A 17,778-nucleotide genomic window follows, 5' to 3' on the forward strand; every position below is an offset into this window, starting at 1 on the left:
ATTCAAAAAAATGAGCCCGCCCACCCACCCATGGTGGATAGGCACTCCGAATATGCCGCCGCGAAATGTTCAATGATCTTACAAATTGAAATGCGAAGGATTTTTTTTTGTCGGATGAAGTTCATTGCATTGCACCAATTCCTTCAACCGCATCATATCTCTCTTGATTTTTCATTCCGTATCCATTTTGAGGCTCGACTAGCTAGTTTGAATTCACATCAAAGAGTTTTAGTTTAGAGTAAAATGCTTCCTACTGAAAGTGATTTCATTTTAAAGAAAACTCGAAAACTTAAGTCAATTAAGAATAGAAAGAGTACTTGATACTTTACACAAATTTTGATCGATGGTCCATCCTGATGTTATATTTGTGCCTATTCTACTTTGTTATGAGTTCTTTTTTTTTTTTGGTTTCTATTTACTTCTTCTTTTTTCTAAAGTAGGTCATTGGAAAGATGAAAGAAGAAGAGCTCATTCGTGAAATTTGAGTTATGATATCATGTGAAGTTAATTGGTTTAAGAAAATAATTGATATACTTGCCATGATAAAAGCAAGGAATTATATTATTCACCTCTTTTAAATTATTTCAAATCAATCATATCTTCTTCATCAACGATTGATCCTAAGGAGAGATCTTTTCGAAATTCAAATTTAATCTAAACTAAGCCCACCAATGGTGGATGGGCACTTAAGTGTGCCGCCATGAATTCTCCAATTCTAAATTGAAATGCTAACGCACCCGTAGTGGGTGTGCAGATATCCAAATTTAAGGCCAACACACCCATGTAGGGTGCAATTTCATGATACTACATTGTGGTGACTAATAGTGCGTTGCATGAGCTAAAATATTGACCAATTGATATCTACCTAATCGGTTGGTATTAATTTGAACAATATTTATTTTAAGTAAACACTCCGGTATCGATTTGATTTATTTTCCTTTTTTGTGATAATAAAAGGTTTTTACTTTCGACTTTTTGTCTTATATTCGTTTTGAAGCTCGACTAAATAGTTTGAATTTGCATTAAAAAAGTTTTATTTTAGGGTAAAATACACTCTAGCAACTACGGCTTCATTTTCAGAAAAACCTGAAAACTTTAATTAATTAAGGAGAGAGAAATATTTACCACTCTCACGCGAATTTTGATCATGGTCCATTCCTGCAATACTGGTGCTTATTCTCTACTTTATTGTGAGTTTTTTTTGTTTCTGTCTACTCCTTTTTGTCGAAAGTAGGTCACTGGAAAAATGAAAGAAGAAGAGCTCGTTCGTGTGAAGTTGATTGAAGAAAATAATTGATATACTTGCCATAATAAAAGCAAGATAGTAATATAATCCAAATCCTGAATTCGTAAACCAACTCTGTTTCTTAGAGTTGGTGACAGACCACAGTCATTACTGGTTTCATATGCCAAAAATTTGAGCAACCGATCCTGAGAGCGATAAAAGACTCAAATGCACTCTTACCCCTAGACCAAAGCCCGAGAGCTCCGGCTCATACAGAAGAATTCATGAAACAAAACCAAGATTCAGAAAAATTGCCAATCCAAGCAGGGATCTTTTCTCATAGCTCTTCAGAGTTGCAGATAACGTCGCACCTCTGCATTGGATGTCACGTATTTTAGGCCAGCCATTACAAATAGCCCAAGAAAACAGATCAAAAGAATTAATTTGCATCCAGCAGACCTGAATAATTTGCAAGCACCATTTTGCTTTCTGAAGTACACAACATGTACCACAGTGGATGATTATGATTTATTCCATCCAAGAAGTTTCATGTCTAAAGTCCAAACTTCCAAATAAATGTTTAATAGAATCCCTAGGAGACTAACACATCCAGTCAAAATTCAGTTCCACTCCTCATTTGGAGGGATTTGATTAAATTCTACATTCCGAGCTTGAAACAAATAGATTAAGCACATTCACCATTCAAGCAGAGGAACTCGGTGGCAGACTTTCAGCTTACTTGTTGCTGGTGAGTACCATACACTGGATAAGCCCCATAGGCGGCAGCATACATCCCTGGGTCGTGTGGTGGTGGGAATGCATACCCATACCCATCATAGAAATGTCCTCCATAGTATGGCCCAGTCCACTGGTTCCCAAAATCAGATCTTGACTGCAATATTCCACAGGAAGAGATTGAGTAATACAAGCATAGATAGAGATATGTTAAAAGAATATGGCATGTAACAGCTTAGTTGGTGCCAGATGCAATTTATCTGATATTACATATCAATACCATCCCAACCACCAATAGTTATTTCAAAAAAAATGGCTTCTCAATATCTTATGAGCAATGATAATAGATACTCCTACTTCTACCAACAAGAATAACTTTAGAGTTTCTATAAGCCAAGCAAATGCTGGACACTAGAAAAACTATTGAGACATGACAGATGCTAGCCGGTGGTCATAACTGTTCTAAGCATTAGTCCCCCCTGTCGTGGAGATCCGTGTTTTTCTAAAGCATAAAACTTCAAAGAAGCAACAGAAAGAAGACAGAGTGTTGAAGCAACACAATCATAAATAGAGAGCATGTTAAGAACCTGGTGTCTAACTGCTTAATTGGATCAAGTTGCGATTTATCAGAGATAACATATCAATAGACTTGGAAGAGGGGGGATGAGGAGCAAATATTTTGATGACCTTACAGCATAAACCAGAAGTATGTTATTGTAAAACTAACGCTTCCTCAATAGCATATGCAGCTTGATAATAGATATTCCCAATTCCACCAACAAGGATAACAAGGAGTTTCCGTAAGTTGAGCAAATGTTGGAGAATAGAATAACTATGAGACAAGACATATGCCAGCCACTAGATTTATGACTTGTCCTAAGCATTCGCTCACCTGTTCGGAATTATTTTTTTCCAAGACAAACTTCGAAGAAGCAACAGCAACGAGAAAAAGACGTGATGGGAGAAAGAAAGAGATAATACCTGTTTATTTGCTGGGTTTCGTCCCCAAGAAAGGCGCACTGTTTGCTTGCCAATAGCAGTTCCGTTCAACTTCTGTAAGGCTTCCTCTGCATCATTTCTGCCATAACAAATTATATAGATTTGTTACTGAACATTTACTTTCTAATAAGATACCTAACGACTTGAAAAATCACAATGGACAAGCTACCTGTTTGCGAATTGCACAAACCCACACCCTTTCCCAACTGGTATTTTTACAGAAACTATTTCACCATACTGTGCAAAAGGCTGTCTAAGATCTTCATCACTGACATTGGGGTCAAGACCTCCAACAAATATCTATGATGATATCGATTAGCCAAAGGGACTCGAAAATTAGAAAAAGAGAAAGAGAAAAGAATAGAGTAGTTAACAAACTGTGGTATTTGTAGAATCTGCATCAGGTTGTGATCCTTGAGCTGGTCCACCATTGGAGTATCCACCTAACAAATGCAGTACAGAAGCAAGTATTAAAAAACACAAAACAGTCAACTCAACAGCCACAACATCCACAGTAATTGTTTGAAATTAATGGACCATCATTTAGATGTTTGCACTATAAATATTGTTAAACCGCAAAAGAAAAACAACTAACTACCTGCAGCACCTTATGGAGAACTGCAAATGGAGTGAAATTGGAAACAAAACCTAATGGTTAATAATGAAAGAAGCACATTAATTTACTTAACAGATTGAGACAAATTTAATGATTTATCAAGTTACCACAAATCTCATTCATGCTTGCACTTTTAGGTGCCTAATCAAACCTGATACGTACCGATTGCAACTAAAATCACGTTTGTTGTGAAGATATCAGCTAAAATAAACAGTTACAAGCAAAGATGATAGTTAGAAACACAACTTCAAGAAGGCAGCTACACAACAACCAGGTAAGGTACTTGAATATATCCATTTCTCACTAGTTAAAGGAAAGGGGTTCATTCTCTCTTCTTCTTTTTTTTTTGAGAATTGGGGTTCATTCTCTTTTCCCTCCTCTTCTTCAAGAATTAAATTTTGTTAGCTAAACCATGTAGAATGTAAGAAAACATGCATGCTTCAAAGTTGACTCGAAGAATGAAATTGCTACTTTTAAGTCCAAAAGTCACTAGAAAGAATATACAAATATCAAAAGCAAGGCATGAAGATATTAAAGTAAGGCCATAAAAGTAAGGCAAGTTGTCAGAGAAACAATTTGACAAAAGAAAAATCCTAATTAGGAAAAACAAAATTCTAAACACCCTGTAACAAGAGGAAACAGGAGAAATAGGAATACCATGATACTGCATATTAATCAGCAAGTCCACAAGTGATAAATTTTCCTCTACAAGATCGCTAATACAGGGTCGGGGTGTATGCACATGTGTCTTAATAGCAGAAATGATAGTGGAACCAAAATGTGACACTCTTTTGAAGTTACTAAATTAGAGAAAGAACAAAGAACTAATTTTTTTTTACTTTATATACTCAAAAATGTTTTTGGAATTAGATCCATTTCTTCCGGTCTCTGCTACTTCTCACCAACTTCATAGCATTCATGAAATGAAAATCTGTAAGAATAAAGTACCTTATTCCAAAGGGGTCAGATTGTTTTCTTGTGCAGAAATAAAAGAAACTTGAGAAAGATATCAACAATTAATGCCAGCAAAAATATCTAAATTGCATTGCTCATTACCTTGAGAAGAATACTGCTGTGGGTATCCTGATGATTTCCGTGGTGTAGCGGCACCAATTCGCATAGGCCTGCTTGAACAATACACACCATTCATTTCATTCATAGCTGAAGACCTTTCATTATCATCTCCAAACCTTACAAAACCATATCCTTTTGAACGACCAGTGTTGGCATCAATGACAACTTTAGCAGCTTTAACAGAAGGGTATTTTTTGGCAAAAGTTTCATGCAGTAAGGTATCAGTAACATCTGCAGCTAAATCTCCTACAAAGATAGAAAGATCAGAACCGTTGTTAGCTCGCTTGTCACCCATGCTGAATGTAGCCCAATTCAGACGGAAAGGTTGTTCCACATTAGGCATTGTCATGCATGAATATGTCTGCAGAACTTTCTCTGCAGATGCATGTGTGAAGAATTCCACAAAACCATATCCTTCAGAGAAACCAGTCTGTTTATTGCGAATCACCTTGATGGAGGCAACCTGCACAAACAAGAGGCATATAAGCTGACAAGAAAATCATGAGGTCAAAGACTTCACTTTCCATTTTTCCCATACGAAGAAATCAATTTTGGGTGGGCAGGGGGTCAATATTTAACCTCCAAGCACATTCGAGAATTTTAAATGGCTTGCATCATCATGCATGAATTGCCCATTCTGTGTCCGATATAAATATATGTTAAACAGCTACTGAGTCTATATGATGTCCTTATTACTTAGTATTTTCTTGCCATCTAATTTGAACACTAGAGAGACTCAATGTTCACCAATTTGGGTGTGGCATGACTTATCATGCTCATTGACATGGGCAAAACAATTCACGTGTACTGTGCTCTTAGTACAGAGTAGCCTTGTGCGCCAAAAGAATGACAAGCAGGTGCTTTCTCTGAAGGTTCTCAATAACATCGTAGTTATACATCATATTAGCAATTTTAATGGTTGTCATCCACTCTGCTGAACATCAGAAAGGCAACAATGAAGAGAAAATACATTGTCCAACAAAAACTTGTTCTTTTTTTATCTCCTCATTAAACTTGCCTACTGCAAAGAGATCAACATCTGAACTTGGAAATTTAATATTAAGATTATTATACACTAGCAAGACCCAAACAATCCAACTGACTATCGAAGAAGTTATTCTATGTATATATTCTAATCTTCTCTCAACTCCGAGATCTTTTAAGAAAAATCCTGATTACATAATTGGAGAGTTCAGAGAAGTTGATACCAAAATTTGAGAACTACAGATGATGTACTTAAAGAATTTATAACATGAACTCTTCCAACTACCTTGAAACATTAGACAGTACCATATTATGCTAACAACTCTCTTGTCATCTCCATTATTGTCTAGCCATCTCAAACAACAATGATAACCATTTCAGAGAGGTTACAAGTACATTACGTGATGGATTCCATATTAACCAAAACGTCAAGATTATACCTTTATAGTAACTCTCAAAGTATGTTACCATATTCAACGTGGAAAAATCTTAAGATGAGATGAGCTTTCAACATCTTAAAAATCGGATTCAGTAGCAAAATTTTCAATCTTGAACATAAATTTTTGATAAAATCCCAAAGCTACTCAACTGCAGGCATAAAATTTGCCAACTTGAACTCTTGACTCGAATACAGAAATAATGCAGCAAAATTGTCTCCTTAATTGGCAATAATATGCTAGAATTAAAAATACTAGTTAAACTAGTAGAATCATTGCCTTGCCCAATTTGACAATGGAAATAATAACTTACCTTTTACAAACTATTTTTCTCTAGAAAACATGCAATGAAGACGATATAAACTTTGAACAATCTTCAATTTATTTCCTAATTAAGGCATGGAGTACTAATCATGCAAACTATCTACTCCAAATTATCAACATTCCATTTTAGGCCTGTCACCAAGTACAAAGAATATTTATGGAAAAAATATAAAAACTTCGCTTAAAAAACAAAGTGACGGGGCTAGCTAGTAGCTACCTACCATCATCCAAAACAATCTATATAAGCAAGGTTTACACTCGGACTATTGTAGTTAATCACATGAAAAACATTTATGGAAAAACATAAATCACGTGTTTGAAAAAACAGAGTACCATATATATATATATGTATGTATGCATGAAATTAACTGAGATGCGCGCAAATTGGTTCGGACTTATACCTCGTTTGTGGAGGCAAAGCAGCTACGTAGATAATCCTCGTCCATCCAATTATGAAGGTCACCCACCCAGATCGTACGATTCTCATTATTATTATTATTATTATTAGATCCTCCACCTTGCTGCTGCTGTTGTTGATGCAGCGACGGCGAGAGCGGCGGGTGGTGGATAAGGTGGTGATGGTGGTGTGGATGATACGGCATATAGTGAGGTGGATAATGTGGGGCCGGCATCATTGGATGCTGCATTACCATCGCCGCTGCCGGATACTGCATCGCCACCCACGGCTGCTGCTGCTGCGAAACCACCGCTGCCGGTGCAACGGGTACAACCGCCGCCCCAGTCACTCCTTGTTGCGCCGTCGGAGACACCGCTGCTGGCGGCGGCGGCGGCGGCTTATTGTCTTGAGATTCAGTACCATTGTTCCTCTGCATCTTTACCTCAAACCCTAGAGTAAATTCTCACGCAAAAAAACTTTTATTTATACTTACTATAAATAAATATAAATAAATAATTAAAAAAAAGGAAAATATATAGAGATAGATATGGGTGTAAGTATAGGTGAATCTGATAGCAAAAAGAAAGAGGATTTATGGGGGAGGATGACGGATTCAGTGAAGCCCTGTATGAAATATCAGCCGTTAGATCAAACGGTGGTCTATCAATATCAACCGTTGATTTCAAGAATGTTTTTGGATATATAAAAAGGCAGTCCGGTGCACTAAAGTGTCCGCTATGCGCAGGATTCAGAGAAGTATCCGACCACAACGATCTATTGTATGCAGCCGTACGCAACCTTATCTTGTATTGTATTACCTCTCGATCACATAACAACAATTTTACCAATTACTTCAAGTCTCTTCTTATACTGATTAATAAATTCTACCAAGTTCGTATAAATTTGGTCGGCTGTTTTTGGAGTAACTTCTTTTATTTGTCTTTTTGCACCTTTTAATTTATTTATTTTTACTAATAAGGATTGTGATGGAGTAATAATATTTGATTTTGCACAATTTTTAAGAAATTATAAATAGAAGAGAAATTTTACCATATCAGTCTTTGAATATAATAAATACAATATCTTAAAAAATATAATAGAGAAATGACTATTAATTAATAATAAGGGCAAATTAAAATTAAACGTAAATTATCTCTTAATTTTATAAATTGGACAAATATTGTTGAACTTCTATTTTAAAATAGTGAATAAATAAAGATGGAGGGAGAGAGTATTCTTTTATTTTTAATCAAGATATTGAGTTTGACTTTTTCTAATTTTAAGTGTAAAGTCGCTTTTATTAGAATATATTTTATCTTTAATATAAAAAATTTTAATACAAATTTAAATTTAATTAAAATTTAATATGATTATCCAACATTAATGAAAAACGCGAATTGTTTGATTTGGTAATTCGTTAACAGGTAGTACAACTGACGTTAAAATTTCTACTTCTGATTTTACTTCTTGTTTACATTTTGTCTTATATTTTAATTACAATTTAATTTATTTATTTAATTTTAACTTAATACGAAAATAAGAAAGTAAATATTTTTTAAAAATTTTATGATATTAAATTAAGTAGGTGTTTGGCCATGTAATTTTTAATTGCACGAGATGAAATCAGCGCTTGGATGTGTAATTTTACGTTAATTTCATCTTATGATTTCATGTAATGAGATAAAATCTCAAATTCACCAAAAATCATGATTCAAACTTTTCAAATATAAAAATTGACCCTCAAATTTATATTTTGTAAAAATAACTCATATTTAATTTATATATATATACTAGTCATTTGTTTCATATGTAAATAAAATTTATAATTCATATCATTACTTTTAAAACGTTTATATCTCATATAACGATTATTCTCTCCAATATATAAAATTTATTTTTACTTCAAATCAATTCTTAGTTTAGCATTTATATTCACCAAATTCATTATTTTTGATCAAATTTATCACTACTTCATTCAAAACAATATTTAATAATTAAAAAAAAAATCATCATTATATTGAGTAGAGAAGACTAATCACTATGGTCTATGACATTAATTGCAAAAATAATTTTCTTAGATTCTAACAACTTGAACATTACAACTTATGCTCAATTTTATTTTTTTATTGAATTAATTAAGATTTGGTCAATAAATATTGTATTTTTTTTAGATAACTTTGTGATAATGTATAATCCGATTTTATAAATTTTTTATTTATTTAGTAAGATTGTATAAACAATTGGGACAATTTTGATTTCTTTACAATTTATGGACTTTTTATGTTTACTAGAAAACATACAACATAAAGAATTCAAATCATATGTCCAAATAAAACTTCAACTTCATATCATAATTTCATATCATGATTTCATATCGCATGGCCAAACGGTCCCTAAAGATATGTAGAATGTATCAAAATATTTTCTAATATTGTGATCTTAAATATATCGTATGAAAAGTTAAAATTAAAAAATTATATAAAATAAAAAAAGGTATTTTTTAAAAATAAAATTAGATAAATAAATTAAAACAAAGGGAATATTATTCTTCGTTTAAAACACATCCATTCCACTAATGGTTTTTCAGTGAATAAATAAATTTGATTTTGGTTGATATATTTGAAGCCTTTTCAATTAATCGAGAGTAGATTTGAATATTTTTTATTACTGATTAAAAGCATATTTTGATTAACCTACAAGACATGGTGAAAGTTTTATAGGAGTATATTTGAAGCCTTTTCTATGATTTTTTTTAGGGGTTTACATGGCTGTTAGAATATACTATTAATCATGTATTTTAATATAATAATATTTATTGAATAATTATTTGTTTATTTATTTAATTCAATAAATTGTTACATTAAATAGATCAATTGTCATATATGCGTCCACAATTTATATAATAAATGATTTGGTATATAGAGTTTTATCTTATACATAGAAGATTAAATTATCGGTTCTTATAAGTTAAAAGTAATAGTTCACAGCCGTAGATGGAAATTTGGACAAACCATCAGAAAGATTGTAGTACGAGATTTAATGTAATTTATCTTGATTATGAGAATACCATAGTTCTAACTTTTCGTGCTAGTGCATTTTGTATGTACGAAACACAATCGAATAGAGATAGATATTTTAGACCGACTGATAAAAACATCTTCTCTAAACTATTAAATGTACTAATATTTTTAATCTTGATATAACGAGTATGAGTTTTTTTATATTAATTGTCGTTTTGATTTATTAAAACGTGAGATTCTGAGATGAATCAATATGCCTGGTAAATTGAATGATAATAATATATATTGATAAAATAATTAGTTAGTTGATGGAATCCATGTCAATACAGAGATTGATGCTACACCTTTTTATAAGAAGCTTAAAATTTTTCATGTGCAAACCTGACAGGTAGTTTATGAATCTAGCTCATGAAATAAGTTAAGTATTGCTCTAAAAAAAATTAATCATTAAATTAAATTCATCAGTAATTTAATTTATTGATTAGTATCTGTAATATTAACATAGCGAATTACATAAGTATTTAATGGAGAATTTGAAATATAAATGGAGTAGTGTAATTACGAATTTCTAGTGAAATGATTTGTAATTTATTATGGTAAGAATAATTCAAATTAATGTTTTAAAATTATTTTCATAATAGGAAGCTTCAATAATAAATTCTATAGTCCCTACTGTGCCCATATTAAACTAGAACTGAGAATCATATTTTTAGGGGAAAAGAGAAAAGTACCGTGAGTTTTTTTCTAGAAGGAACAACACCATGTGTTTTCCTCTCTCTTTTGGATTGGGAAAAGGCCTCTCCCTATAAATATGAATTCTCCTAACTTAGAAAATTAATCATATTTTTATATGATACTTTCCGACCCAAGTATAAAGTTCAATTGTTAATTTGGGATCACTATAGAAAAATGGAGAGTTGGAATCTGAATTATTTTAAAATATTTGTTCATGCTTCAAGGAGAGGTTTTTGAGTTATTTTTCAGCATACTTTGTATGTGATATATATTTATAATTATTATCTATAATTCATGTAAATAATATAATTCTGAAATGATTCCGCTATACGCTATTTTCCAATATTGGCTCCATCGTATATCGTATTGTCGGAACCAAACTAGACAATCGCTAAAGAAAGGGAAATTAAAGATGCAAAAGCTTTCACGCATGGATCAAAATTAATGGTGCGTTTATAAAATTAATAGATACATTTTATATGTTTAATTCACATATAAACATTCAACACTTAAATTATAATTAATTGCTTCATACATTCACTTTATGAAATTACTTTATTTATAATTGATCGAATTAATTTATTTAAATATTCAATGCGAATAAATAAATATTTTTTCCGTTCAATAATAGTTATTCACTACTCCTTCTATTCCATATTAATTGAATTTTCAAGGTAATGCACACATATTAAGAAAAACATTTAAGGAAAAAATTTGAACCATATTTTCCTCTATTACTCTTTTGTTTAATCAACCTCATAAAGATGATTAAATGTGAAACCATAAATACAAATAGCCTTTTATTGGAGTATAATTTTATAAGTAATATAGTTTAACTCCTAGAAAATTAGAAAACTTCATTAATGGAAAGGGTAAACAAGGATTTTTTAAAAATATTTCTCTTGAACTTTGAACAATTCAATTGTTTTGAACAATGAAAAAAAATTCAATTAATATGGAATAGAGGGAGTATTGATTTAGCACACGCCTTAAGAAATAATAAATAATAAGGATAATATTCCTATATTACCCTCTGAATCTATTAAAATTTAATACTTTGAAAAATATATTAGATATAAAATAGTGCTCCTTCCGTCCCATTTTAATTGTCATGATTTTCTTTTTGGGAGTCAAACTACATGAACTTTGACTAACATTTTAAAATATATATTTTTACCATATTGATATGAAAAAAATTGTAACTTATAGTACTTTTCATATAGTTTTTGAATATCTAATTTTTTACTTTATAATATTGAGTGAAAGTAATATAATTTAACTTTAAAAATTAATCAAATTGACTTTCGAAAAACACAACATGACAACTAAAATAAGACGGAAAAAATATTTAATAGCAAAGATAAAATAGACATTAATACGTAAAAAAATCGTAAAGTTACCTCGTATAGTATGGAACTTCGAACTAGTGGAGGAGCCAACAGAAATGAGCACGATGTAATAAATTGATTATTGAATTTCAGGCCATGTCTTGTGCAAGCATTAATTGTTATCGTTTTCCAATATTAGTTAGATAGATACTCAATTATTTTTTTTTAAAAAACTATGGTTCGCGATAAATTCCGAATATAAAAATGAAGCTGTAATTGTAAAATAAATATAAAATAAGAATTTTACTAATAAATAATGTATATACTTCTCCACTTTAATTGTAGTGACATTTTTAAAAACTAGTTTAATTTTCAGTTTTTTATTTTCCAGTCATTTACAATTATGTAAATAATAAAATAGTTAAAAGAATCAATGTTAACAAGATATTTTCCTTAAAGACATATCTTGTGTAAACAATGCTTAACAATATTACGAATAAAATTCTAGGATTTTTTTTCCTTTTAAGAGTGTGGTGGAAATTTCCAATTTTGATTTCTAAATCAGGATGATCCAAAATCTTAGATTTAAAACTTAATTAGACGTTGTCTAATTTAATTCCCAACTAACATTTGAAATCAATCTGCCAAATCGTGTAATTAATTTCCTTAATTCATGTACATTAATTAAACATGGTATATACATAATTCTTCATCCCATTTGCTTTATGTATTCATTGAAGTTTAGATAATTAAAACGAAAAATTAAATACATACATAACAAATTACACTTCACAAACCAATAAATTAAGATACAAACAATATATTACACGGTTTCCATAATGATAGATTTACATCACAATAGAAATATGTGACCTATTTCATATACAACATGTTAAATTAGGTCACAAAAAAGGAAATAATACTAGTACTATCACCAAAGAGAGTGTGGTGAAATGGAAAACATATCTTAGTAGAAAGTGTTTTTCCTTTAGGACCCTACTATACGGCTTAGAACCTGTATGTTTTGAATAAAAGATAGATAAAGCTAAATTTATCTATACTACTACTATATCCAACTTCCCAATTCAATAAATTTTAAGTACAATAACAGTCACAATTAATCAATTCACGGGCCGGGACTTATATATTCTTTCACGAGGGATAGATCTAGAATAAAAACTTTATGGATTTAATTTTTTTTAAGACAAACGATATTAAGTGCGAATAATGAAATTTGAAATTTAATATTTATATATGTTTGTGAATATTATGAGACACACTTTTATATATATATATATATATATATATATATATATATATATATATATAAGGTTTGGATCAAAACTGATACAACAAACACTGCATTCCATCATGGGGGTCCACCTGCATGACCAACACCAGGGCTGTGGCCAGGACCTCCTTCTTCTGAAATATCAATACTGCCATGCATATTGTTATGATCAACATGACCAATATTGTTTAAGTAGTTATTCTCCACTACTTTTCTTTGGCTATTTTCTCCATGATGGCTAAATATTGTGTTATTGTTCTTCTTCACTCTTTTTAAGAGTACCCTTCCATCACTCAACAAAATCCCATAAGAGAAGAAGATTAATGCTAGGAAAAAAGCACAAGTGCACACAAGTTTTGATTGAGCCATTTTCTAAGGAAAACCAAAGAATAGTGATAATTCTCTCTTTGTACTTAGGTTGGTGGTATGTATGAATATTCTTGAAGGTGATACTCCTTTGAGGTATATATAGAGGCAAGAGGCTATAGTTGAAGAGCCAAAAGACAACCTATGAATAGAGGGGGCTAATTAATGGGTTGAGTCAAACTTAGAGCCCGTTTGGATTGGCTTATAAGTTATTCATAAGTTGTTTTCAGTTTTTTTAGTGTTTGGCTGACCAACTTAAAGTAACTTTGTGCTTAAAATAAGCCCCAACAAATAATTGGATTTGTTTGAATGGACTTATTTTAAGCAGCTTATAAATTGAAAATAACTTATAAGTCAAAAAAATAAGTTGGCTGGTTTAATTAACATGATCAAAATGGGTCAAATTAATAAATGAATCGATTAAAATAATAATAATAAAAAGTAAACACAGAAGAAAAACATGGGAACTCAACATATATTATACATTTATACATAAAATAAAAGGTTTTTTAAAGGCGAAAAGATGTCGACAAATTACACTTAAACTAGTGTAGCTCCACCGTTGGTTATCCCATGTACTAATTTTACATGTGCAAGCTACCTTAATTGAGGTTATTTGACCTTATGCATGCACACCGTCCAACTTGAGCCAATAATACCCCCCCCCCCCCCTCTTCCTTCTCAAATAAACACTCTTATTAAAGAGAAACAATGTTGGGCATATATGTTGATCATTTTAAAGAAGTTTTCCATTATTAGTAACTATGTTCAATAATTGAGATCATATTGCCTTTCTTAAAGAAACTTTCAATAATGCCAAAGTTGTGGGAGTGAATAATATTTAGGCATTTGGCACGTACGATGGAAAAGAGGTTTCATATAGAACAATATGATTAATTAAATAGACATATTTTCAACCAGTTAAATTTACGTGGGAGTGAAGAATATATATAATTTATGATAACTAATATATAATATATGTATACCAGATATAAAAATATCTGATCGGCTATTTGTATAAATATCCGAGTGTTGGTGTGTTTTGATCAAGTTGTGCAAGTTTTAGACTCCACGTTACTGTGGAGTTTACTAATACTAGAAACCACACCCACTAACTAGTATTGATAGAGACATTTCTGGTACAAGTTCAATATATAAAAATATTTGCCTCCACAAATAGTACGTCCACCATGCTTTGTACTAAAATATTTCCATGTGCATGCTCATATAGTCAACTTTTGGTTCATGAACCCCACAAGTCAAAGGTCCTTAATTTAAAATGTGTTATTTTTAGTGTTAAAATTTGCCCTTTTGGAAGATACTATAGTCCCTAGTAACATACTAGGTAGAAATACAAACAAATCCGTAAGAGTGGGTGAATATGTGTGGCAAGTGTTATTCCATAAGAAAAGTTCTCATTTGAGTTTGTCGTATTGAACTTATCTATCGTAATTTATATTTTTTATGTGATTTGTGAGCTATGCACAAGAGCAGGTTTACTTACCTAAGGTTATTATGTAACAACAAAAAATTATCTTAGATAATTATCATGGACTTAAAAATTTAGATTTTGATTCCACTGTATATTATATTAAAGTACTGTAAACAAATTTAAGTGGGTGCATCAAGTTGTACTTGCTTATAGTGGAATAAATTCAAAGATTCTCTATTACTTTGAATATTTATAATTTTAATATTAATTTAATTCCACTTAAAGGAAGATTCTTCAAGAGAGAAATGGATCTTGCCTAGTTGGCTCCCAAAGTTGGGGAAGTTGATCCAACACACTAACAACAAAATCCAATTACAACTGTTGAATCCCATAACAATGGACACTTTTTCTCTATTTTTCCTTTAGGTATCGGGCATTAATTCATTCAGATCTTTTTTAATTCGATCATGAATTTTGTTGATAAAGATAAGCACTTTCCTAAGTAGCATTATTAATACTCCCAGCAGGCCAAAATAAATAGTCTGGTGCACTAATTATTTCATGTGTACATTGAGTATAGATAACCTATTCTGATGTAGTGTGTGTTTTCATTGCTATTGATCACACAAAGATAACTTTGTTGTTGTATGTGTTTTTTCATTATCAAGACTCAAATTTAAAATTTTTTATTAATGATGAAGGGATCTCATTCATCTCAACAATACGTACTTAGTCAAATGTTTCTAAGATTACATATTCCAAAGTAGCATTTTTTTAAAAAATTTCCTGTCCCAAGTGGCATTTTTTTTAAAAAAATTTCCTTGGAAGGGGGTGGATTTTGTTGAATTGAAGATTGGGAAATTAGGTTAAGTTGAATTTTTTGGCAAATAGTCCAATGCAGAAGCACTTTGGATGGCTGCTTTACTACTAGTGTAATCATTACCTTTTAGTTTGAAGATTTTTTTTGTTGGTAATGCCAGTTTGAGTTTAATAGTTTTGTTAAACATAATTTATAATATTCCCTTTTAGATATATCTAATAGACAAGTGAAAGAATTGTTCATTTGATGCTCTTTCTCCTCTTTCGATCTAGCAATTAGAGGCGATGAATATACATATGTTGAACTTTATGAGTTTGAATTTGAAATTTTATCATATGAGAACTAATTTATTAGGTTTGAAATTTATTATTTATATATATTTTATTAGTTTTAACATTAAATAAATCCCCATAAAGCCATAAAAGCACTTATTGGTTTTGAATTCAACTTTTGCACCTCAAAATAAAACATCAGGCCGAAACTTTTTTTCTTAAGGTTTTTGATATTGTAATGGCAAGCAAACTAAAAGTTTTCTTCCTTCGGGTATTGGCTTCCCTGCTTCCTAACATATATTTTATCGTTTTGGCATGTCCCTATTGATTTGTTTTCAATCGGAGCATCAAGTAGCACAATTTCATTCTACTCGACTAAACTCGTGCTCCTACAAGGGTGAGATTGTTTAATTTTTGGTGAGAAAAAAACAGAAAAGAAAACAAAAGGATTTCTGGTAACCCGGGTCGAGACAAATATGGACCGGGTCAAATGTTTAGCGAATCAACAATCGATTGATATAGTGGACTCATATCATAAGCCCAATGACTGAAAGGACCAATGGGTTTGTTGTGTACATCTTTCGGACTAGGCCCAATATTTCTTCTTTACAGACAGGCCTAAAATTTCAGTTTTGCAGAATGTTTGGTTAACCAGAAAAGATAATACAAATTAACTTGAACTAAATCAACTTCAAGTATTTTTATAAAATAGGATCAGATTAAATTAATCACGATTTTAAATTTCAAAAATATGGAATTAGTTTTTTTTACCAAATAATAGATATCAAAACGCGAAAAAACGGGATCAATTGTTGAAAATTCTCTCCTATTTGAATTTTGAAGTTTTCTTATTTTATATCGAAACCAATTCCAACCAAGTTGTAGTTGCTTTGCTAACACATTAACTTGAAATTTTCATTAATATGTTATGTTATGAAATTGAATATACCTTGTTAGCAAAAATTAAACAATTAAGTGATTTTATAAGATTAAAGATTCTCAAATCACTTCGACGTTCTTGTCACGTGTAAAAATACATGATGAGTTACTTTCCAGATGATGTAGTCAATTTTAATTTGTCATTAAAACTATTTAGGTGTAGCTTGTAGGTTACACGGAATGCGTTATAATTAATATGTAGTTGATTTGCCACCAACATAGTTAGAAAGAAAGAAAAAAAAAGACAACAAACATTTTTCTTCCTTCTGTTTTCCAAATGGAATCGTTTAACCAATTTCGAGCTATAGTAGCATCTAGATCTATCCCCAATAGGGATGGGGATGGGGGGAGGGAAGCTAATGATACGAATAAGGTTTGCAGTTGGATGAATAGGATTCCTCCATTTTTAGTTAGAGGTTCTGAATTCGAGCTTTGAATATAAAGTTTTTTCTTTAAATAAGTCTTACGTAACACAATTTGAATTAGTCGAGGTCCTAATATGAGTATCACACAGTGGATAGAGACGAAAAAGGGCGAGAGGCTATATATTGAGCCCTATTTATGAACTTTAATTTGACTTTCAAAAGTTATGTCAACTTAAATCCAATTTGCAAATCTTCCTTACTATCGTATTAGTTAAGCTAGCTATATTATTTAATGCATGGCTATTTTAGGTTTAAGAATTTATTATGTTTGGTACTCCATTTGTTCATATTTACTTGTTCACTATATTAAAAATAGATGTCTCACAATAATTGTTCATTTTATGAAATTAAGAGATAAT

General features: G+C 31.1%; 1 protein-coding gene across 1 annotated transcript; it reads right to left on the reverse strand.

Annotated features, from left to right (window-relative positions):
* Positions 1-1,683: 1,683 nt before the first annotated feature.
* Positions 1,684-7,357, reverse strand: LOC129902584 (polyadenylate-binding protein RBP47-like). The gene is made up of 6 exons (XM_055977910.1): positions 6,796-7,357; positions 4,632-5,112; positions 3,338-3,402; positions 3,129-3,259; positions 2,942-3,038; positions 1,684-2,117 (listed from the first exon to the last, which is right to left on the reverse strand). The coding sequence occupies exons 1-6, from the start codon at positions 7,225-7,227 to the stop codon at positions 1,956-1,958; spliced, it is 1,368 nt and encodes a 455-aa protein (XP_055833885.1). The 5' UTR covers positions 7,228-7,357; the 3' UTR covers positions 1,684-1,955.
* Between the last annotated feature and the right edge of the window lie 10,421 nt (positions 7,358-17,778).

This window comes from Solanum dulcamara, chromosome 9 (genome assembly GCF_947179165.1).
Source record: "Solanum dulcamara chromosome 9, daSolDulc1.2, whole genome shotgun sequence".
NCBI lineage: Eukaryota > Viridiplantae > Streptophyta > Magnoliopsida > Solanales > Solanaceae > Solanum > Solanum dulcamara.

Bases quoted from the DNA above. Each gene is read 5' to 3' on its own strand.
- LOC129902584 (XM_055977910.1), bottom strand. From the start codon at position 7,227: ATGCAGAGGAACAATGGTACTGAATCTCAAGACAATAAGCCGCCGCCG. The intron at 5,113-6,795 runs GTATAAGTCCGA...TTGTTTGTGCAG, and splicing joins GCTTTGCCTCCACAAACGAG to GTTGCCTCCATCAAGGTGAT. The intron at 3,260-3,337 runs GTTTGTTAACTA...ATATCATCATAG, and splicing joins CAGATTCTACAAATACCACA to ATATTTGTTGGAGGTCTTGA.